Source organism: Aquarana catesbeiana, linkage group LG03 (genome assembly GCF_042186555.1).
Source record: "Aquarana catesbeiana isolate 2022-GZ linkage group LG03, ASM4218655v1, whole genome shotgun sequence".
In the NCBI taxonomy this organism is placed as follows: domain Eukaryota; kingdom Metazoa; phylum Chordata; class Amphibia; order Anura; family Ranidae; genus Aquarana; species Aquarana catesbeiana.
The window spans coordinates 472,822,679-472,845,182 of record NC_133326.1 but is presented as its reverse complement, the minus strand read 5'-3'; the positions used below and the strand labels follow the sequence as shown (position 1 = coordinate 472,845,182).

The following is a 22,504-nucleotide window of genomic DNA, read 5'->3' as shown; positions in this document are numbered from 1 at the left end:
GAAGCTGGTGGAAGCGGAATTGAGCCTAAATCAAGAAGTCTTCCTGATGATCTCCAAAGCTGGGGTACAACCTCAAATAGATCTTTTTGCCAACCAACAAAATTCAAAAGTACACAAATTCTCTCTTCCCTGAGAGGATCAAGCAGTAGGCATAGATGCCTTCGCCCATCCGTTGCATTACCAGCTGTGCTATGCCCCCCCCCCCCCCCCCCTCCTCTGATACCACTGGCTCTAAGGAAATTCAGAGAAGAAAAGACCAATCTGATCCTGATCACTTCCTTGTGGCCAAAAAGGCCTTGGTTCACGGCTCTGTTAAACCTAGCCATGGAACCTCCATGGAAGTTACCGTCCAGAAAAGATCTTCTATCGCAGGGGTCAGTGAACCTTCCGGAAGTGGGCTATCTTCAGTTAACAGCTTGGTTTCTGAAGAAGACCTCTTGAAGGCAAAATGATTATCTATCTGATAATAGTAGTAAAGACCCTTCTTTCAAGTAGAAAAAGTCACGGTCCATATACTTGAAGGTCTGGAAAAAAATTAACTCCTGGTGTGCTTCCAGGTTAAGAGTTCAGTATCCGTTCTTGAATTTCTCCATGAGGGAATGGAGAAGGGACTGGCAGCCAGCACCCTGAAGACTCAGGTGGCGCCCCCTACAAGAAGCATCTTTGCAGAATCTGGTTCTGCAATTTTTTTTGGTGGCCATCACCTCTGCAAGAAGAATTGGCAAGCTTCAGGCTCTGGCAGTTCAGAACCTTTCCTGAAAGTTTTGCAGACAGAGTGGTCCTTCAAACGGAGCCAGCATTTCTTCTAAATGTTTCTTAAACCTTTCACCGCTCACAAGAAATAATCCTGCCCACTTTCTCTTCAACTCCGACCAATCCAGGAGAAGAAGCTTTTCACACTCTGGACGTGAGGAGATGTTTGTTACACTCTCTTCCCTTACAGTAACCAAAGAATTTAGAAAATCGAATGCTCACGCAGGAGAGAGAAAGCTTCCAAAAGTACACTAGGCAGATGGCTTAGATTGGCGATCACAGATGCCTATAAAGCAAAAGGAGAAATACCCCCTTCAGGTATTGCTGCTCATTCCACAAGATCTACAGCAGTTTCCTGGGCTGAAAGGGCCATTGCTACGCCTGAACAAATATGTAAGGCTGCTACTTGGTCCAATTCGACATTTCTCTGACACTATCGGTTGGATTTACTGTCCGCCGCACATCAAGCCTTCGGCAGGAAGGTACTGCAGGCAGTAGTCCCACCCTAGGGTAAGTTTCCGGTTATCCTCTCCAAGGTTGTCCTGAAAGGCGATTTGAGAAAGGCATAGTTGGACTTACCATTGACGGGATTTCTAAGAGCCTTTCAGGACAACCGTTACTTCCCTCCCTTTGTTTATATTAGAAGTGGTTTTGAGTGTCTATCATGGTGGTTTGGTGGTTTTCTGTGCTTTGTTTTCCAGTTTGTCGGAGACCACAATAACTGAGGCCATGGTGGAAGAGGAGGGATTTAAAGGCTGCATGTGTTTCCTATGAAGAAGGCGGAGCTACGCGCTCTCCGAGGTTGTCCTGAAAGGCTCTTAGAAATACCGTCACGTCTAACTATGCCTTTTTGTATTATATGTCCTGTTTTAATAGCATATGCTTACACCCTCTTGCACCACCTGATAATAATCATTGATCTGGATTCCTCAAACTATATTAATTTTTATCCAGTGTAAGCATTCTCATTTGCACATACTGAACCCCTCATGCTCTTTCACCATTTCCAGTTCTAGAACAAAAAGATCAAGTAGATCCTGAAGGAACGGAACTACCCTGGTAGTAAATACTGCTAATAGGGAACACTGATAAGATGTTTAAATTGAATATAAATACAAAAACAAAAAAAGGTGGTCTACCAGCCTAAGATTATGTCCTTGTCTCTTCATGTGAGCTGCAAATCCAGCAAAAAACATTTTCTGTCTTGTTTAATTCACTAATCCCATCAACTATTCTGTAATGGGGATGAACAAAGACAAAAGTCCAGTCTGTTGAACAGCAGAGAAGTTAAGCATAGCCACAGAGGGACATTAAAATTGGTCATGCATGACTCAAATTTTAGCCGATTCCTGCTGAATTTCCATTTTTCTTTGATTTAAAAATTAAAGCGGTGTGGAAAATTGTTGATTGAACAGTGTGACTGCATGCTATCAGATGCAGTCACTCTTTAGGTATTCACACAGCTGCAGTTCTTGTGACTGAATGCAATAGCTGACAGGGGAGATTCCTCCATCTACAATGTCAGGATGGATGAACCTATTAGATTTATATAAAAAAAAAAAATCCTAAATCTATGCATTTTCGGATAGCCTTGGTGTGATATTCTCCAGACTTTCTGGGTATTAATAAAGGGAAAAAGATGTGATAAACAAAACTAATGCCGCCACCACATCCAAGAACTGATAAGCTAAAAATATAATATTGTTAATATTTTTCTATTCTAAACCTTAAAGCTATTAGATCGGCTTCTACTACATAGTTGAACATTGTTTTAAGTTTCAGGCCTTCTAATTAAAGCGTTTGTTACCTTTAAAAAAAAAAAAAAAAGATCCTGTTCCTTTTAAAGTATGAATAACAGCACAGTGCTTGCGCTGTGTCATTTGGCCCCCTGTATCACCTGAAATACCCAGCTGGTTCTGCCCTCCTCACTGTAAACTGACCACAGTTTATCATTGCTGCTGAGCCCTGACACTGGTCAGTTTACGTGCCTCCGTCATCCGCAGCTCTCCTCTGTCCTCTTCCTCCAGTGCCCACCCCTCCTGCTGAAAAAACTTGTTATTTTTCAGGCAATCCCCTGTCTTCCATAATGCAATGTCTCCACTGTAAATGCTTTATTTAAAAAAGATGCCGTTCTGATACCTCAAGGCTGTACTTTCCAAATTTGGATTCTCTGACCTGATCCTCTCGGCCATTATGGCCCTACCTACAGCCAATTTATACAGTCCCTACAGCCAATGTATACGTGGCAGAAATGCTTTCATCCCCATTCAACATTACCAATGGCGCATGTCAGGGATGCCCCCTTTCTCCACTCATCTTTGACTTGGCCAAGGAGCCCCTGGCAGAACATATAAGGGCCTCCAATTTGATCTCAGGCTTTCTCATGGGCAAAAAGGAGCACAAAATCCAGCCTTTTCGCAGACTACGTCATATTGATGTTATCAAACCCCCATTCCTCTCTAGCGACAGCTTATTCTCTACTAAACAAATTTAGTGAAATACCCTACTACAGAGTAAATGCCTCGAAATCCCATATATTTTATTTGGACATAGACTGTGTCACCCAACACGTATTTAGCATCCCAATTTCAATTTCAGTGGTCAGTCGGGCATAACCTACCTAGGGATTACCTTAACTAGAAACCCCGATAACCTATTCAAAGCAAACTATATCCCTTTTAAACAAAAATTCTCCCTTTCTCTACATTCACTACATTGCACCGAAGACAGGAAGTAACCTGTTATTTTCACTCCTTTTTTTAAGAGGGTGGTCACCAGCACTTTGAATGATTGTTTGGCACTGAAGATATACAGTCACTTTTTACCTTACACTTTATATAAAAAGACTACCACGGATATATCAGCACTTTATTTCACTTGTGCACATTGTATGAAAAGAGGATTTTGCATTATACAGCATTTACATGGACTTTTGTGATGCTTGATATTATTATTATTTTGCATATGAGAAGAATTAGGACAGTATGTTACACCTTTCCGTACTGTATAACTGCTACCTTTATCAACATTTTGAGGTTACCTATTTGGTTACAGGCATCACCTCTATTTGCACTATTTTATCATATTGTTTATTTGATTACAGTGCAGCACTTTTTTTTATTACAGCAGCTCCAGCTGCTGTCTTGGGTCCCCATTGTATAAATTGATTGCAGCAGGAGCCATTGGCTCCCGCTGCTGTTAATCAAATCCAGTGCCACGGGGGGCAGGTCGAGTCTTGCTGTCTGTCAATGGACACAGCAGCAGGACCCGGGAGTGCAGCTGTACGAGTGCCCCATGGAAAGCGGCTCTCCCTGTAGGGCACTCTAGAAGAGGAGCCAGAAGTGCCACGGGGTGCGGGGACCCCAAAAGAGAAGGATCGGGGCTGCTTTGTGCTAACCCCTTGCACAGAGCAGGTAAGTACGACATGTTTGTTATTTAAAAAAAAAAAAAAAAACCCGAACCTTTACAACCCCTTTCAATAGCAAACCGTTGACTCACACGTACTTTATTACCCCAGCGTTTGTTTTGCATGTTTCCCACTTTTTTCTCCCTTTTATATGCATGGGGCCCTTTAGCTTTATTTTAGTTTTAGTGCTTGTATAACCATTTATGGAGGTCCTCTCTCAACTCTTAACTCTCAACTATTTTTTCTTCCCTGTAGGGATTGTGTTCAATATGTGAAAAGCTTCAATATTCCTTTACTAGTTCTTGGAGGAGGTGGTTATACAGTTCGCAATGTAGCACGGTGCTGGTAAGTAGCTGCAGTCCCTCAGGCTATAGGAAGAAACTTTGTTTTACAAAAGAAAGCTGGAAAACCAAAATGTTGAAATGCTGAAAGAGACCCTGTCGCCAATTTAAAAAAAAAAATTAAAAACTAAAAGCAAAATCACACAAAAAAATCAAGCATTTTAAATTCTTGTCTTCAGTGTTTTTTTCCTTTTTCAATAAATATTTATTAGTTGCAATGTGCCTCTGAACTTACTGGCAAATTTGACTACTCCAGAAAAAGTTAAGTCCTAGTACAGCCCCTTCCTACTTGCATGCCATAGACCTTTCTTCTTCTGACTAAACATTCCAGCTCTCCCTACACCTTCCACCTAGGAATGGTGCAAAGGGAAATACTGCCCATTGTCACTTGAGTGACAGCCCTGAGCTTGCTGGAGCTGCTGCCATCACAACAAAAATAGCGCTTTCAAGCAGCAGTCTTGGGGCTTTTGAATATCTACACAAGGGAGGCTTTTACTGGTTAGTAATATGCCTAAAATACATTAAATGCACATATAATATTATGGGAGGATTGTGGTTGAAATTAATAGTCTGGTGCCAGGAACACTTTAAAGAGAAAATTCCAGATCGTGAGACCTTTGGATCAGGGTGAGGTGAGTGTAATGATGTATTTTACACTTAAAAGAGAAGTATGGGTTTCCTTTTTTTCTTTTTTTTTTTTTCCCCCCCATATTCATACTGGCCTAGGTGGATGCAACATCAGTCTGATGCTGCATCTGTCACCTGGCGCATCTACACTGAAAACTGAGCGATCAAACACCGCCCATCGCTCGGGTTTCAGAGCTCCATTAGCAGAGAGCTGCAGACTATCAGTCACAGCTCTCCACTCATCTCCCTCCGGGACGTCTCGGGCTCTCAGTTGCTTGCTGAGAGGGTGAGGTGGGTGTCAGTCCAGGCACCTGGCGGATCCAGACTTCAACTGATATCCATGACGTCAGGAGAGAGTGGACTTCAGTCCACTCTCTGCTGAAAACGGATTACAGGAGTGCAAAACGAATTGCACTCCTTTGTTTCATAGAAGCCCAGCCAAACAAGCTTTGGCTGGACTTCTCCTTTTAACTCTGTGCCTCCAGTTGTGAGGTAGTATAACATGTTAGTCAGACCCTCTCTGAGAGAGTAGTTCGTTTTTTGTTTTTTTTTTGCTGGATGTTTCCATCTTAACACCCCGTTTACACTGAATGCGCCTTTTGAAATCGTGCTACTTCAGCTCGATTTCAAAGTCGGCAGTCAGTGCGATTTCATGTGTGGCTTGCAGACATCTGTGCAACTTCATGCACAGATGTCTATGCAAGTTGCACTTGAAATTGCAAAAACAATGCACCTATAAGCCTTTTTCAAATCTGTAAGTCGGTGTCACACCAATTTAAACAGTTCCATAGGCACAAATATGGTACAACTTGTCATGCGATTTTAAACTGTCAAATCACATGACTAATCACACTGGTGTGAACGGGGGCTTAATCTGCTCTTCCCTCCATCTGGCTTTTTATCTGTGGTGTTCATGGTGCAACACCTATAGAAGCTTTCCACATCTCTTGATGAAGCAGATTGTGTGATCTGTGAAACGCGTAGAGAATCATCCCTACCTCCTCAGAATAATCTGCGTAATACAATAGGATGTAATGGTTCTATATGCTGTGTCTATAAATGGCTGCCTGTTGGGGTTCTTGAGTCTACTATACTGTGTGTGAGTAGTCAATTCTGTAATCTATTATCAAAATGGATCTTCTCTCAAAAAGTGAAGTACTACTGGTTTGCTCTCTCCCTCCAGGCTGTAAATGAATTACAGGGGGGGGGTTTTATTGATGGAGGTGGGGGTATAAGTTCCAATTTTTATCCATACCAGCTCCCACTTCTGCAATCCTTGCTTAGCTGAGGACAACACCGCTAAACCCACCCCCTCCCCATTCACACAGCTAAACCTGTTTTATGCATTGTTTTTTGACTTTTGTAATGAAATGTGTTTTTATATACTGATGCATATGAAAAGTAACAGCCCCGGTGCCAGTTTGTTGTTCTATTCTTAATGCCATTTTAACCATAGAGATAACCTTAGACATTTGAGGTGTGAATCTGTTAGATTAAGCATTTGACACATATGGGGGGTAGAGAATCGGCATTGTTAGAACAAACTATATACAGTATATATTGAATGATCCAGTTCACTTTGTTTTGGTTGCAGGACGTATGAAACATCACTGCTAGTTGATGAGACAATCAGCGAAGAGCTGCCTTACAGTGGTCAGTGTTATTAGTAGATATAATATTTCGCTTCAGCATTCTGAAAAAAACAAGATATGTAGGAACCTCCTCACAATACATTATTGACTTTCTTGACTTTTTTTTTTTTTTTTTTTTTTCTTTTAGAATACTTTGAATATTTTGCACCAGATTTTACCCTCCACCCTGATGTCAGCACTAGAATTGAGAATCAGAACACACGACAGGTAAGGTTGTTTTTTGGTTGGATTCTGCAAATGGATGCAGAATTATGCCTAATTTTCACAGTGTACCCATGTGAATGAGTCCTAAAGCTGGCAATGCACTAGATGAAAAATCTTTCGGAAATCTGTCATTTGGACAGTTTGTTCGTTTTTCGTCCAGTTAATGGGCAGAAAGTTTGGAAAACTTCTGCCGAAACAGATGATAAATTGAAAGGTTAAAGCGAAGTTCCAACCACATATATCAATTTTTAAAATAAAAATCCATCTGTTACTATCATAGTATGTTTATGTTGCATTCGTTAGGCTGGTCAATTGCACCGCTTTTGTTATTTTATTAAAAAACTAACCTTATATTCCTCCTGCTCAGGCATTCCCATCTTGCTTAGGCGAAGCCCACAAAGATAAACTTCCGGGATACGGTGCTGCTGAATAACCAGCATGCACCGCCCGTTCTCGCGCATGCGCAGTAAGCGCACATCGCAGCGCAGGAAACTTCTCAGGTTGCCATCACAACTAGCAGCGTCGTCAGAAGTGCCTGCCACGTTGTGATGGCAACCAAAATAAGCAGAAGATATAAACTTCTTAAACATGCCTTTGCTCGCGTCCCTTCCGGTTTCCAAATAACATGAGAGCCCTTGGCGCCGCCCACTTACTCCTGGGAAAGAATGACACACATCTCCCAGGAGCACTTGCACACATAGGTACTGAGGGAAATGATGTAAATCGCTGTGGAGCGGAAGAGGCAGAATACGAGGGACCCACATAGCAACAGTGCAGAAGGGGTGAGAAAAAAAAAATTTCAAGTGTTGTTGCTGAAACATTATGATGTTTGTTTATGTAAAGTAAATGTTATGTCTGGAACTCTGCTTTAATGTGTTTTTTGCCCATTAAAAATTTAACTGTTGGTGACGTGCATATGTGACCCTGAAAGCAAAAAACAAACAAGAAACTGATTAATTTATGTTCATTGAACGATTTATTGTTCCAAATTCAATCATTACATGATGGCTATAAAACTTGCTCTCAGGATCGTGCGTGTCATGTTTCAAAAACACGTTTGAGCGATTTTTCGACTGGTGTATGGCTAGCATTAGACTTCTAGCATTTTAAGTTCTGGCATTTTTATGAGTCAGATATTGTAATTAGAAAAAATTGAAGTATTTGATTTATTCCTGACTGGGCTTTAATACTATTTACCACAGAAACACACTTCCATATAGCTTAAGCCTAGTAAACACTATTCGTTATTTTTTTTTTTATTTTCCGTTCAACTAAGCGGGCTGAACGAAAAAAACATGAAGGGCTCAGGAGGAGCTGCTGTACTAACTATCCAATGTTTACTACACCAATCTCCCCGGCCAAGATATAGTGTTCTGACAGGGGGACAGTCCCCCCGGCAGAACAAACCGGTCAGCGCTCTCAGCCATTAGCTGAGAGCACTGATCGGCTGCCGATCGGCACACCTTTGTCGGTCATGCCCCTTTGACAGAAGCTGGCCCGGCACAGGCCGAATGTCAGTCGGTTTCTTTTGAACCGGCCAATGCCGCCTGTTATTTGTGTGTACCTCCTTTTTAAGTCACTCCATTTCCAAGTCTGTGTGTGTTTAAATGCTGTTTGTCTCAGAAACCACATGTCCTTAGAAATGCTTTGTCTGCAGATGACTGTATTTAAAACCCCATTTGTGATTGCACTATGACTAGTCCAAATATCCGTGAGAACGCTAATTAACCTTGTAGTGAGGAACTAGGAATATGCAGCTCGTTCCAAATCCTAATGCTTTACAGTTTTCAACTTTGCTGCTGCTGCAAAATTTTGGGCTGGCCACCTAGGCTTAAAAAACATTTAGGCCAGGTTCACACTGGAACGACACGACAGTCGTACCACTTTGCATCCAACTTTGCCCTGCGACTTGAAGTCCGACATGCTTCCGACTTCAATGAACAGGGATCCGACTTTGATCCCTGACAATACCAGGCACTGTCTGGTATGAATCTTTAGGGAAAACTCCACGCCAAATAAAAAAAAAAAAAGCATGGGTTCCCCCTCCAAGAGCATAACAGGCTTTGGTCTGATATGGATTTTAAGGAGAACCCTCAAAATCTATACCAGACCCCTATGCGAGCGCACAGCCGGCAGCTCAGGAAAGGGGTGGGGATGTGAGAGTGCCCCCCCTCCTGAACCGTACCAGGCCGCATGCCCTCAACACCTCAACATGGGGGGGTGGGTGCTTTGGGGCAGGGGGGCCCTGCGCCCCCCCCATATGTTGAGGACAAGGGCCTCTTCCCAACAACCCTGGCCGTTGGTTGCCGGGCTCTGCGGGCAGGGAGCTTATTGTAATCTGGAAGCCTCATTTAACAAGGGGGGGCCCCCAAATCCCAGCCCTCCACCCTATCTGAATGAGTATGGGGTACATTGTACCCCTACCCATTCACCTATAAAAAAAAGTGTCAAAAATAAAACACATTACTCATGTTTTTAAAGTAATTTATTAAAGCGGCTCCGTCTCTTCTTCCCTCTCTGGCTCTTCTGTGTCCTCCGCTGACATCTTGTGCCTCTGTCGGTTCTTCTCCCCTCTCCGGTTCTTCTGCTGGGTCTCCTCCGCTGTCTTCTTTTGCTCGCTCTTTTGTCTGGTGTTCACTGTCTTCTCCCTCTGTTCTTCTTCTGATGTTGACTCTCTCCCGCTCTAATGCCAGGTGCGCGGTGTGCCACTACTTGGCATGGGGCGGGGTCACCGGAGGCACGCCTCTTATGACCCCACCCATGTTGAGGACATGCAGCCTGGTACGGTTCGGGGGGGGGGGGGTGCTCGCTCGTCCCCACCCCCTTTCCTGACCTGCCGGGCTGTGTGCTCAGATAAGGGTCTGGTATGGATTTTGTGGGGCCCCCAGCACTTTTTTTGGCGTGGGGGTTTCCCTGAAAATCCTTACCAGACCAAAGGGCCTTGTACGCTCTTTGAGGGGGAACCCATGCCGTGTTTTTTTTTTTTTTTTTTTTTTTTTTTTTTTTTTTTATTGATGTGGAGTTCCCCTTCAAGTTACTCAGAGCACAAGCGGCATGCCAAAGTCGGGTCGGTTAAGACAGCGATCTGACTTCAGTGATATTCAATGGGCTCAAGTAGGATCAAAGTCGGACCAAAGTAGTGCAGGGAGCATTTTCAAAGTCTGACCGAACCGCCCCTGCCCATTGGAATGCATGGGCATCGCTTCCGATTCGAAACCACCACAACATGGGCGGTTTTAACCCTTTCTTCGGCTGCTGGGGGGGGGGGGGGGGGTTTAAAAGCGCCCCGCTAGCAGCCGACCCCAGGGTGAAAGTGGCCTAACAGCTGCACAACTAACATTTTTTGTTTTGTGTCCATAAAATACTAAAATTCATTTATAAAATCTGTAATGTGTAAGTGTCATGATAAACATTGCTGACTCCGCATTTTCTCTACAGTGATTTATTATTATGCTGTAAATAGTGTAAATTGGTTTTGTGCTGTTCAGGTCTACACATAAAACACACAGCTAAACAAAGTGAGTGAAGAGAGACACCCTTATCTTTGTCTGTTTATATGCACCTGTACAGATATTTGTTCAGATAAAACCAGTGAAAAAAAATGTGTTAGAAAGCCCAACATGCTCTGCAAAGTAAATGATTGCTGAAACACTCTGTTGTAAATGTTTATTGACCAAAGGTTGACCAAAAACAATTCGTTTCCATCTAACATTTGTATTCATAATCACCCTTTTATACAGTATTTGGATCAAATCAGACAGACAATTTTTGAAAATCTGAAGATGCTGAATCATGCACCCAGTGTTCAGATCCATGATGTACCTTCAGATCTTCTGAGCTATGATCGCACTGACGAGCCTGATCCAGAAGAGAGAGGTTCTGAGGACAATTACTCAAGGTAAACCTCCCCCCAATCACAGCATTTTGGAATAAAGATGCTTCTAGTCATTCATTATAGGGGCTTCATCTTTACAGATTGGAACATATACTTTATGCTGCAATAATTGCAGTGATGAAATGCGATTTGCACATTTTCACATGTACTGGCATTGGGGTTGTAAATTATCCCCTTAAAATGCATAAGAGTAGTATTGGCATGCTCTAAAATAGTTGCATAGTAGCAATCAGTATGAAGAAATTGCCTGATAATGTAGTACATGTTTGTAGTACATGCATGATTGCCTGTATTTAAAAACCCTGCAAGTACAGGAAAAATACCTGTTTGATCTGACAGAAATCCCCTAGGTGTCAGTTTCCTGTTGTGGTCTGACAACATGCAGCATTTTTTGTGTACCGATTGGTGTCAGTCCTGAATGTTATGTTTTGCTATACTACTTAACCACTCCCATTGTCTTATCCCCAGCATAGCGACTAATTGAGATGTAGTTTAACATAAGAACAGGGAGGGCTAAATAGTCTCCCCTTGAGACAATACAGGCAGAGAAGGCATACAGCAGCTCTGAATTTCTGACAAGATCAATGGGTATTTTTTTCTTTTGCGCTTGTTAAACAGATATGGCAATTTTATTTGTATATTTATCAGTAGGTTTATTGTTTGGATTTGCATAAACTTTTTAAGATCACATAATGGAAACCTTGGCAAAGCTTATCCAAGCATGCAGGTGACTTGTTACCAGTATCAGGATCTGATTATTGGTGGCTGGTTTAAAATTGCTTCTTTCTTGCAAAACACCCAAGTGACAGCCTATAGCAAATAATTCAGTAGCTTATGTGGGTTTTTTTTTTTTTTTTTCTTTTGTTATATGTTTAGTTTAAACTCTTAGGTTTTAACAGGTTTTCAGGTATATTTAAAATGCCCCCCCATAAATGTTCCCCTACAATCAAATTGTGAATGGTAATGTTGTTGTTCCTCACTTGTCACATTGACTTTTTTTAGGCCAGAAGCTTCAAATGAATTTTACGATGGAGATCATGACAATGACAAGGAAAGTGATGTTGAGATTTGATCAGGATTTCTTTATCACTATATGTCAGACTTTTAAACCTTCGGTTGTCGGTTTTTTAAACAATATTCACACTATTTCTTGTGAAGATTTTTGGACCAGATCGTTTTGTCTTTCCAACAAAACTTTTGTTGGAGATCCTGTTTTTTTTTTTTTTTTTTTGTTTGTTTTTTTTTTCCCCAAGAAGGGGAACTATAAGACTGTTGCACCTGCTGAAATAGGTGTCCGATTAAGCCATTGGAGCTATTATACGTCTGTTTTGAAGACATTTGCAACTTAAAGGATTTTACTGATTCCTGCCAAGACTTCGGAACTCTACAGATATTATAACAGACTGTCATTTTACGTTTCTCACTCCCTCCCAAAACAAGTTGTATTGTTTTGCTGTGAAATGAATTACTATTGGCTGTAATGGTTGCCGGTTAGGCAGGGCAGGCACCTGCCTGGGATGTAGTCTGCGAGATCACGCTGTAGGTTTCTCCACTCCAGAGTCACCATGGTTTTAGTCTTGTGGGATCGCCTTTTAATTTGGGATGGGTGGGTTTCTCCACCAACCTTTTTAGTAGCTGCTTTGCCAGGTAGCTAAAAAGGTCTAAGCATGTTCTGTCTCCTTGCTCCAGTCATCAAAGAACTTGGACCAGATTTATTAGCTGTCAGTATCGGGATCAGCTTCTGTGCTACTGCTGAGCACATGCCTGCATCTACCAGGGTAAAAGACATTTCTGAGAGTAAAGCAGGTGATGATTCTTAGAAAGGTACAAGCTCATACAAATTGACAATTTGTACATTTGACCCATAAGAAATATGTATATTAATAAATGAATAGTTTTACCTGAAAATATTTCATAATATTTTGTGTTTACACCTACATCTAAAATATTATTTTCAATCATTTTATAGCACTGCTCAGAGAACTGCTTGTCTTTTTGAAGGTGTAAATCTGAAAAGTTATGAATGTCCAAACATGGGTTTAGTTTTTCAGTCCCAACATCTAATGGGAGGTGGACGGGTGTGGAAATTTTTGCTACAGGGATGAGGGTCAGATGGGCAGGGTAAGCACCATCTAATTGTGGGAAACCTGAAAACCTAAAGAGTGTCTGTTAAAATCAAGTAGTTTTAGGACATTCAAACTGAGTAAGGTAACATGTCCAATTAGTTTGTCAATTTTTTTTTTTTTTTTTTTTTTAGTTTTTCTATAGGGTGGGGGAAGGCTTAATGACCCTGTCCTGTTGCTGTCTGTGTTGTCACTGGGGAAATCTTGGTGACCACTTTTACGGTTCTAAAAGTGAGAAAATTCTAACTTTTAAGTTGAATAGAACTAGAATAATGTGCCCATTGGAAGGAACCTTCAATCGGGACACCTTTTCTGGTGACAACTGTATAATGGGATATTTCCCTCTTGTTAAAGATTTCTACTCTCTTCCTGTGTGTTTTAAAGAAAGTGAAGGGAAATCTACCCAATATATTATAGATTGCAAAAAATAGTAATTGGTATTAGCCATTCCCTACTCTATCCCATATTATAAGTGACAGTAGGTAATGCGAAAATGGTCATCAAGTATGGGCAGATCTGCCTCTGTATGGCCAGGCCAAGGTAAAATTCATCATTTTTAAATGCTTAACAATTGTTTCTTTCTCGAACATCACGGGACACAGAGCCACAGTAATTACTGATGGGTTATATAGGTATCACTGGTGATTGGACACTGGCACACCCTATCAGGAAGTTCAACCCCCTATATAATCCCTCCCCCTTGCAGGGATACCTCAGTTTTTACGCCAGTGTCTTAGGTGATGGACGTGTAAAGATGTCCTGTGCTGAGCTCCAAAGGGAATATCCTAAGATCCTATACTGGGGCAAGCCAGGCGAACCGGATCCATTCAAAGTGTCTTTTCATGGCTGAATTGAATGGTACCCGGGCCTCGTGTCCGAAGAAACAAGGTTTTACCCGTAATGCTTCTCTTTTTAGAGAGCTGGACCCCGCAGATCAGAAAATGGCTTTAAACTTCCTAATTTCTGGCGAGGTGCTTTACGGTCCCAGAACTGTTGGATCCCCCTATTCGTAGGGGGCCCCAGTCTGACGGTTTTTTCAAACGGAGCCCACCGTGAGAGGTGAAGATTGGGTCTGTGTAAACAGCACCCTGCAGCTGGATAAGGTAAGAGGAGGTTCCACAGAATTTTTGAGTTCTAGTGGCTTTTCTCTAAGGTAAATGCTATGCCTATTGTGACCACCGGGGGCTGCCAAGAGCACAAACCTGCACATGCTGACTGTCTGTCTCAGGTGTTTTCATCGCTGATTATGTCCCAGCGTCTCAAGCAGGCTGCAAACAGGTAAGATGGAAAGGGGGATTTCTCATGTTTGAATGTCCCCCCCCCCCCCCCCAGGCTAGAGAGGGGCCACAGGCTTCTAGAAAGTGGTTATACCACCCGGGCTCTGCGGCCTAATGGCCACCATCTCTGAAGATAGCCGTTCAGGCAGATCTTGTTACCAGCCACACACACCCCCCCCCCCCCCCCCCCCATCCCCAGCCTTTCTCCAGAAGCATGACATGAGTCGGCAGCGCGGGAAGCGCTCGTTTTTTTCAAAACTCGAGGGGGGGGGCGGTAGAGGAGGGGGCGGGACGTCAGCACAGGTGCTTAGACTCCCACTCGGGCCAGCTGCAGGCTATTAAAGGCACTCTGTACAGGTGCACTCAGCCTTCTGAGAGACACAGAGCTGACGGTCGCATGTAAGGTGGGACACAGGCATTCTCCTAGGCAGCATTTACTGAAGTAACACCAGACTGAGCATTGGGTAGCAAGGCTTTTAGCCAGACTACATCGCTCAGCGGGCAGTGTTCATTTGTATACCTCACACCTTGTTGCTTTGCACTATGGGTAGAAGAGGTTCAAGCACCCCAGGAACCAGAGACACTAGGGGATCTCGTTCAGGTTTTGAGGGCCCCCTGTCGACAGCATCCTCCCCCCCCCCCCCCCTAAAGATGGGCCAGGGATGGCTAGCCAGGGAGAGCCATCGGGGTCAGGGGCTACACCTGCTTCTGGCACTTCAGCCCCTGTATATATTACACAAGAGGTTTTTTCCTCAACCATTAATGGTCTAGAGGAAAGATTAATGGCCGTGATTACGTCTTCACTCAGTGGAAGAAAACGCACTAGGCTTTCCTCTGTTCCCCAAGACCCTCAGACAGAGGAGCTCTGGGATAAAGGAGATGAATCCCTTTCAGAGGTTCAGGATAGGACGGATGATTCCTCTTCGGAGGAATCAGGTGGAGAGGGACCCTCTGCGACTTCCCAAGAGGAGAAAGGCTTAGTGCAGATCCTCACTGGATTGGTCCGCTCCACATTTAAGTTGCCCATACCTGAAACTGCTAAAGAATCCTCTTCTGCTTTGGGGTCACTGAAACCTTTCCAAGCAGCACATGCTTTTCCTGTTCATACTTTACTTGAAAAGCTCGTTTATTCTGAGTGGGATCACCCAGACAAACGTTCTTTTCCGCCGAGAAAGTTTTCAACACTTTATCCGATGGAAGAAAAGTTTATTAAAATATGGGGAATACCGGCTATTGATGCCGCCATTTCCTCCGTAAATAATAGCCTGACTTGTCCTGTAGACAATGCTCAGATGCTCAGGGATCCTGTAGATAAAAGGATGGAATCCCTATTGAAGGATGTTTTCTCCTTAGCAGGATCAGTGGCCCAACCTGCAGTAGCAGCGATTGGAGTCTGTCAATACTTAAGAGACCATGTTAAGCAGGTCATCAAAGTATTACCTGAACAGCAGGCCCAGGGGTTTGCTAACCTTCCAGCGGCCTTATGCTTTGTGGTTGACGCCATTAGAGATGCTATCGTGCAAACCTCCCGTCTTTCACTGGGGTTGGTGCATATACGTAGAATCCTATTGTTGAAAAATTGGTCAGCCGAAGCACCATGTAAGAAGCTACTGGCTGGGTTTCCATTTCGTGGTGCAAGGTTGTTTGGAGAGGACTTGGATAACTATATCAAGAGAATCTCTTGTGGGAAAAGCACTCTCTTACCTGTCAAGAAGAGTAAGCGTCCCTCTTTCAAATGGACTCTTTCCCCAGCGCCGGGGGCTTCAGCCTCCAGGCAGTCTCGACGGCCGCCTCCATCGGGGTCCAGAGACAAGAGTCAACCCCAGGGACAAAAGAAGTCCTGGGGAAAGAAGCCTACTAGGCAAAACACTAAGACCTCTGCATGAGGGGGCGCCCCCGCTCACTCGAGTGGGGGGAAGACTGCGACAGTTCTCAGAGCTCTGGCAGGAGGACTTCCAGGACAGATGGGTAGTCTCCACGGTAACCTTAGGGTACAAGCTGGAGTTTCAGGAATTCCCCTCTCCTCGGTTCCTCAGATCAAATGTTCCCAGAGACCCAGAGAAGAAGCAGTCGCTCCTTCTAGCGTTAGAGCGACTTTTGTCGTGGGAGGTCATTATGATAGTTCCCGCAAAGGACCAGGGATTGGGCTTCTATTCCAACCTTTTTACGGTCCAAAAGTCAAATGGGGATGTCAGGCCCATTCTGGACTTAAGGGATCTGAACCGATTCCTAAGGATTCAATCCTTCCACATGGAATCAATTCGAACAGTAGTTCCCACCCTGCAGGGAGGAGAATTTCTGGCATCAATAGACATCAGAGATGCATATCTGCATGTGCCCATTTTTCCTGCTCATCAGAAGTTTCTGCGCTTCGAGGTAGGAGGGCGCCATTTCCAGTTTGTGGCTCTGCCTTTCGGGATAGCCACTGCACCTCGAGTGTTCACAAAGATCTTGGCTCCTCCTCTGGCCAGATTAAGGGCTCAGGGTATAGCTGTCATAGCATACCTAGACGACCTGCTCTTGATAGACTGGTCGGTAGCCTCTTTGAATGGAAACTTGAGGACCACGGTCAGGTATCTAGAACACCTGGGTTGGATCCTCAACTTAGAAAAGTCTTTCCTAAAACCAGTAAGAAGACTGGAGTATTTAGGTCTGATTATAGATACAAGCCAGGAGAAAATATTTCTACCCCAGGCAAAGATCACTGCTTTGAGAGAGCTGATTCTGACAGTAAGGACCAAGAAGGGTCCCTTAGTCCGCCTTTGTATGAGGCTACTAGGGAAGATGGTGTCTTCATTCGAAGCAGTTCCCTATGCTCAGTTTCACTCAAGAATGCTGCAACACAGTATTCTGTCGACCTGGAACAAGAAGGTTCAGGCTTTAGACTTTCCGATGCATCTGTCGCATGCGGTGCGTCAGAGCCTCAATTGGTGGCTCATACCCGAAAACCTGCAGAAGGGGAAATCCTTTCTACCGGTTACCTGGACGGTGGTAACAGATGCCAGTCTGTCAGGTTGGGGAGCAGTTCTGGAACAGGCTGCGGTCCAAGGGGTATGGTCCAAGACAGAGAGGACCTTACCCATCAACATTCTGGAGATCCGGGTGATGCATCTAGCTCTAAAGGCCTGGACTATCAGGCTACAGGGTTGTCCGGTCAGGATCCAGTCCGACAATGCCACAGCAGTGGCTTATGTCAATCATCAGCGAGGCACCCGGAGCCGAGCTGCTCAAAAAGAGGTGAACCAGATCTTAGTCTGGGCAGAGATGCATGTGCCATGCATATCGGCAGTTTTCATCCCGGGAATAGAGAATTGGCAGGCGGACTATCTAAATCGCCAGCAGTTACTTCCAGGGGAATGGTCTCTGCATCCCGACGTCTTTTGGGCCATATGCCAAAGATGGGGGTTCCAGATGTAGATCTCTTTGCATCCCGATTCAACAAAAAGATAGACAGATTTGTGGCAAGGACAAAAGATCCTCTTGCATGCGGGACGGATGCGTTGGTGATTCCGTGGCATCGGTTCTCACTGATTTACGCATTCCCGCCTATTCTTCTACCACGACTCCTTCGCAGGATCAGGCAGGAAAGGAAGTCGGTACTTCTGGTGGCCCCCGCTTGGCCCAGAAGGACTTGGTATGCAGAAATAATAAGGATGACGGTAGGTTCCCCGTGGACCCTACCGGTACGCCCAGACCTGTTATCTCAAGGTCCAGTGTTCCATCCTGCCTTACAAACGCTAAATTTGACGGTTTGGCTATTGAGACCCACGCTCTGAAGAGTCGTGGGCTCTCAGGTCCTGTCATATCTACCTTGATTAATGCAAGGAAGCCAGCTTCCAGGATGATTTATCATAGAGTCTGGAAGGCTTATATAACCTGGTGTGAATCCAGAGGTTGGCATCCCAGGAAATATGTCATAGGTAGAATCCTTGATTTTCTACAGATGGGATTAGAGATGAAGCTGGCCTTGAGTACCATCAAGGGCCAGGTCTCTGCTTTATCAGTATTATTTCAGCGGCCACTTGCTTCACATTCTTTGGTCCGAAACTTTATGCAGGGGGTGATGCGTCTTAATCCTCCGGTTAAAGCGCCCCTAAACCCCTGGGACTTGAATTTGGTCCTGGCTGTGTTACAGAAACAGCCTTTTGAACCAATAAGTCAGATTCCTTTGGTCTTGTTGACAAGGAAATTAATTTTTCTGGTGGCCATCTCTTCTGCTAGAAGCGTATCAGAATTAGCAGCTCTTTCCTGTAAGGAGCCTTATTTGATTATACACAAGGATAGAGTGGTACTACGCCCTCATCCTAGTTTTTTACCGAAGGTGGTTTCTGATTTTCATTTAAACCAAGACATTGTTCTACCTTCCTTTTTTCCAGATCCCTGTTCTCCGGAAGACAGATCTCTACATTCGTTGGATGTAGTAAGAGCAGTTAAGGCCTATCTAGGGGCAACTGCTCAGATCCGAAAGACGGATGTTTTGTTTGTGCTGCCAGAGGGTCCCAATAGAGGACAGGCAGCGTCAAAAGCTACCATTTCTAAATGGATTCGACAGTTGATCATTCAAGCTTACGGTTTGAAACAGAAGATTCCTCCGTTTCAGATCAGGGCACATTCCACAAGGGCTATTGGTGCTTCTTGGGCAGTGCATCACCAGGCCTCTATGGCTCAAATCTGCAAGGCCGCAACCTGGTCTTCAGTTCATACATTCACCAGATTCTATCAGGTGGATGTGAGAAGGCATGAGGATATCGCCTTTGGGCGTAGTGTGCTGCAGGCAGCGGTACAGGGTCCTCAGGTCTGATTGCACCCTACTTGGTCGTGGTTCCCCCCCCTCAGGTAGCATTGCTCTGGGACATCCCATCAGTAATTACTGTGGCTCTGTGTCCCGTGATGTTCGAGAAAGAAAATAGGATTTTTTAAAACGGCTTACCTGTAAAATCCTTTTCTTTCAAAGGACATCACGGGACACAGAGGTCCCGCCCCTCTTCTAATACACTATATTGCTTGCCTACAAAACTGAGGTATCCCTGCAAGGGGGAGGGATTATATAGGGGGTTGAACTTCCTGATAGGGTGTGCCAGTGTCCAATCACCAGTGATACCTATATAACCCATCAGTAATTACTGTGGCTCTGTGTCCTGTGATGTCCTTCGAAAGAAAAGGATTTTACAGGTAAGCTGTTTTAAAAAATCCTATTTTTTGTCCACTTTAATACCAAGGTATGCTACTGCTTTAATGTGTTCATGAAGCAATACATAGAGGCCCATTTATTTATCCCCTTTTGCTTTCTTTATCTCCAGGCTGAGACTGGAATACAATAATGAATTCAGGGTTTATCCAAACTTAGGGGACTTAAGCTGCCCATAGATGGATCAAAATTTGGCAGATTCAGCAGGGAACAGGCAAATTTCGATCCATGTATGGGCACTGATCCACTTTCCGTACAACTGCCCTGCTGGAAAATTTCCTCTCTATCAGCTCTGTGTATTCTGACGGTGGGGCAATCTCCCTATTGTTAGAATACAATGACAGTTTGAGGATTCCCCTATCCTCCTCTAATGGTGTGGATGGGAGAATTGGGTCTTTGTGTTTTTTTTTTTTTTTTTTTTTTTTTCCTTTTCTGGTTGAACGAAAAAAACGGACTCATCTGTGGCCAGCCTAAAGCTGAACTCCGGGCACATTTATTTTCTTCTTTCTTGTACAATGGGGCTGTGGCCACACGTACGGTTAACTGCTCAATTTATTCTAGGGGACAGGACAGCGGAAATATACTTACCTGATCCGGCAATCCTCCCCGGACAAGACTAGTCCGACGCTCCAGCGGTCATGAAAATTGATTGACATCAGCACGCTCAGAACATGCTCCATAGGTAGGAACAGTCCACCACTGAACCGTCGGGGAGCGTGGTTTTCCAGAGGATCGGTGGATCCAGGTGAGTATAAATTTTGTGCTCACCCTTAAAAAATGAGCAGTTGACCCATGCATTGCGGTCACAGCCCCACTGCACGGGGAAAACAATTTCTCAGATGGGCTAAGTAAGGCAATAAAACAGTACAAACAGTCAATGTGCAGATTGCAGTAATCCTCCACATTCTATCTAACCTCAATTCATTAGTTATTAAAGTTTGTGGCACTCTGCACATTGTCATTCTTTGCACTGCTGAGAGAAAAATAGAAATAGACTGGGGTTAATTTACGAACACCAGAGTACAAAATCTGGTGCAGCTGTGCTAAAGTTAGAAGCTGATTGGCTGCCATGGACAGCCTCACCAGATTTTGCACACTCCAGTTTTGGTAGATCAATCGCAAAGTGTACATTATTTGTAAGTCTTTTGTACAAGGAGAGTATGGGAAGAGGGAACTTTGGCACACATGGCAGCCAAAGAGGTCTGTGCATATGCCATGGGCATGATGCTTTGCGACCTGGTAAATTTAGCTAGGCTTGCCAAGTTTTACAGGGTACTCCACCTGTCAAATTCCTCATTGATATCAATGGGGACTACGTCACAACTGCGAGCAAAATGCTTGGCTCACAGCTGCAATATTGTATTTCAATACAAAATTCCCTTTGGGGAAAATAAAAGAAACTAAAATAATACAGTGGCTAAGTGGTTAGCACCTCTGCCTGGCAGCACTAGGGCTATTGGTTCAAATCCCTCCCTTTACCCTCATGGGTTTCCTCTGGGTACTCCGGTTTCCTCCCACACTCCAAAGATATGCTGGTACATTAATTGACTCCTGTCTAAAATTGGCTCCAGTATGTGTATGTTTAAATGTGAATTGGGGATCTAAGAGTATAAGCTCCTTGAGGGCAGGGACTGATGTGAATGTACAATGTACTGTATAGGCAAAGCGCTGTGTAAATTGCTTGCGCTATATAGGTACCTGTAATAAAATTTTTAAGAAAAAGGTATTCAGGAAAGGCTGCGGTATTGCCTCAATGCCTGGAAGCTGCTCCTCTACCTCCCTCTGAAAAACAATTCAGGACAGTAGGGACTGCCACCTGTGTGAAAGGGGCCTTACAATGTATACTGTATATAGTCAATACACTTTTTTCACTTTTGAATAGAGCGGGTAAGTATTAGAACCCATATCAATTTGTTTACATCTGTCTTTGTCCCAAAAGGCCATAACATGCATTAAACACAAATTGTTAATCCCCCCTCGGATCATTTGACAAAATGTGCTCAAGCTGTTTAGCTAAGCGTAGTACAAAACATCAGATTTGAGATGTTCTGTTAAAATGTACTTATGCACTTCTGAGGCAGATTTAAATCTGATTCATACCATGGAGGATGTTTTCTTTTCAATGTAAGTAACAGTAAAGAACCTATACTGGTGGTGTTTGGCTATTCCTCTTCCGCATTACAAACAGGTAAGCAAAAAAGTGTGACAGATTACAAGCATACAGGATGAACTGGTATACTTATAGCTATGCCTTAAATTACCATTTGGGATGTACTTTGGACAGATATCAAAACATAACTAAACCCAGGTCCAAGCTTTGCAATTCATTATTAATACTTTAAAAAAATTAAAAATCACATGGAACTTGTGTTTAAAGCATTTGTTACCCCAGCACTTCGTATTCCTGATATGTGCCTGCTGTACCATGTATCGTGTTTTTTTTTTTGTGTGAAATCACTGGTGTGCCTGCTAGTCCCCTTGCTTTCTTATTAAAAACTGACAACACACCGTGGTCAGTTCTCTAACTATGCTGGGAACTTGGTATGCTCTCCTCCAATGATCAGAGTCGTCCTGACATGCCCCCACTGCACAGCCATTCACTGGGAAGCTCAGTGTTTTATAATGCTTTTTATCGCTATGCACAAATGTTTTGCCTTTATTTTTATTTATTTTTTTTACACTGAATGTGTGGTTTTTTTTTTTTTTTTTTTTTTTTTTTTTTTTTTTTCTTCTATAAGGTAATCGTTTACAATCACTTTAAGCTGGGTGCACACAGATCGAAATTCAGCTGGTTTAGCAGGGACTAGACAAGTTTCTATCTGTGTAGCCCTCTCTGTTAAACAGAAGCTGATTGTTAGACAGTCCTGCTGGAAAATCCTGGAAAACCTTGTTCAATTTGCTGCCGCACTCATCACTGTATTTTGACAGTGATGAGTCCCCACTGTCTTAATACAATAGCACAACAGGTGAGATTCCTAAATCCACCTTGCTTGTGTAGATGCGGGAATCTGTGTTTTTTCGTTTAGCACGCTTGTTGA

General features: G+C 43.6%; 1 protein-coding gene across 5 annotated transcripts in view; it reads left to right on the top strand.

Annotated features, from left to right (window-relative positions):
- Positions 1-12,786, top strand: part of HDAC3 (histone deacetylase 3) — an 89,958-nt gene extending 77,172 nt beyond the window's left edge. For all 5 annotated transcript variants that reach the window (XM_073620959.1, XM_073620958.1, XM_073620957.1 and 2 more), the window contains 5 exons: positions 4,415-4,504; positions 6,722-6,780; positions 6,907-6,986; positions 10,724-10,881; positions 11,881-12,786. In XM_073620959.1, the coding sequence (XP_073477060.1) occupies positions 4,415-4,504; positions 6,722-6,780; positions 6,907-6,986; positions 10,724-10,881; positions 11,881-11,950 (457 nt within the window). In that variant the 3' untranslated portion in view covers positions 11,951-12,786. The remainder of the gene's footprint in view (positions 1-4,414; positions 4,505-6,721; positions 6,781-6,906; positions 6,987-10,723; positions 10,882-11,880) is intronic.
- Positions 12,787-22,504: the final 9,718 nt, after the last annotated feature.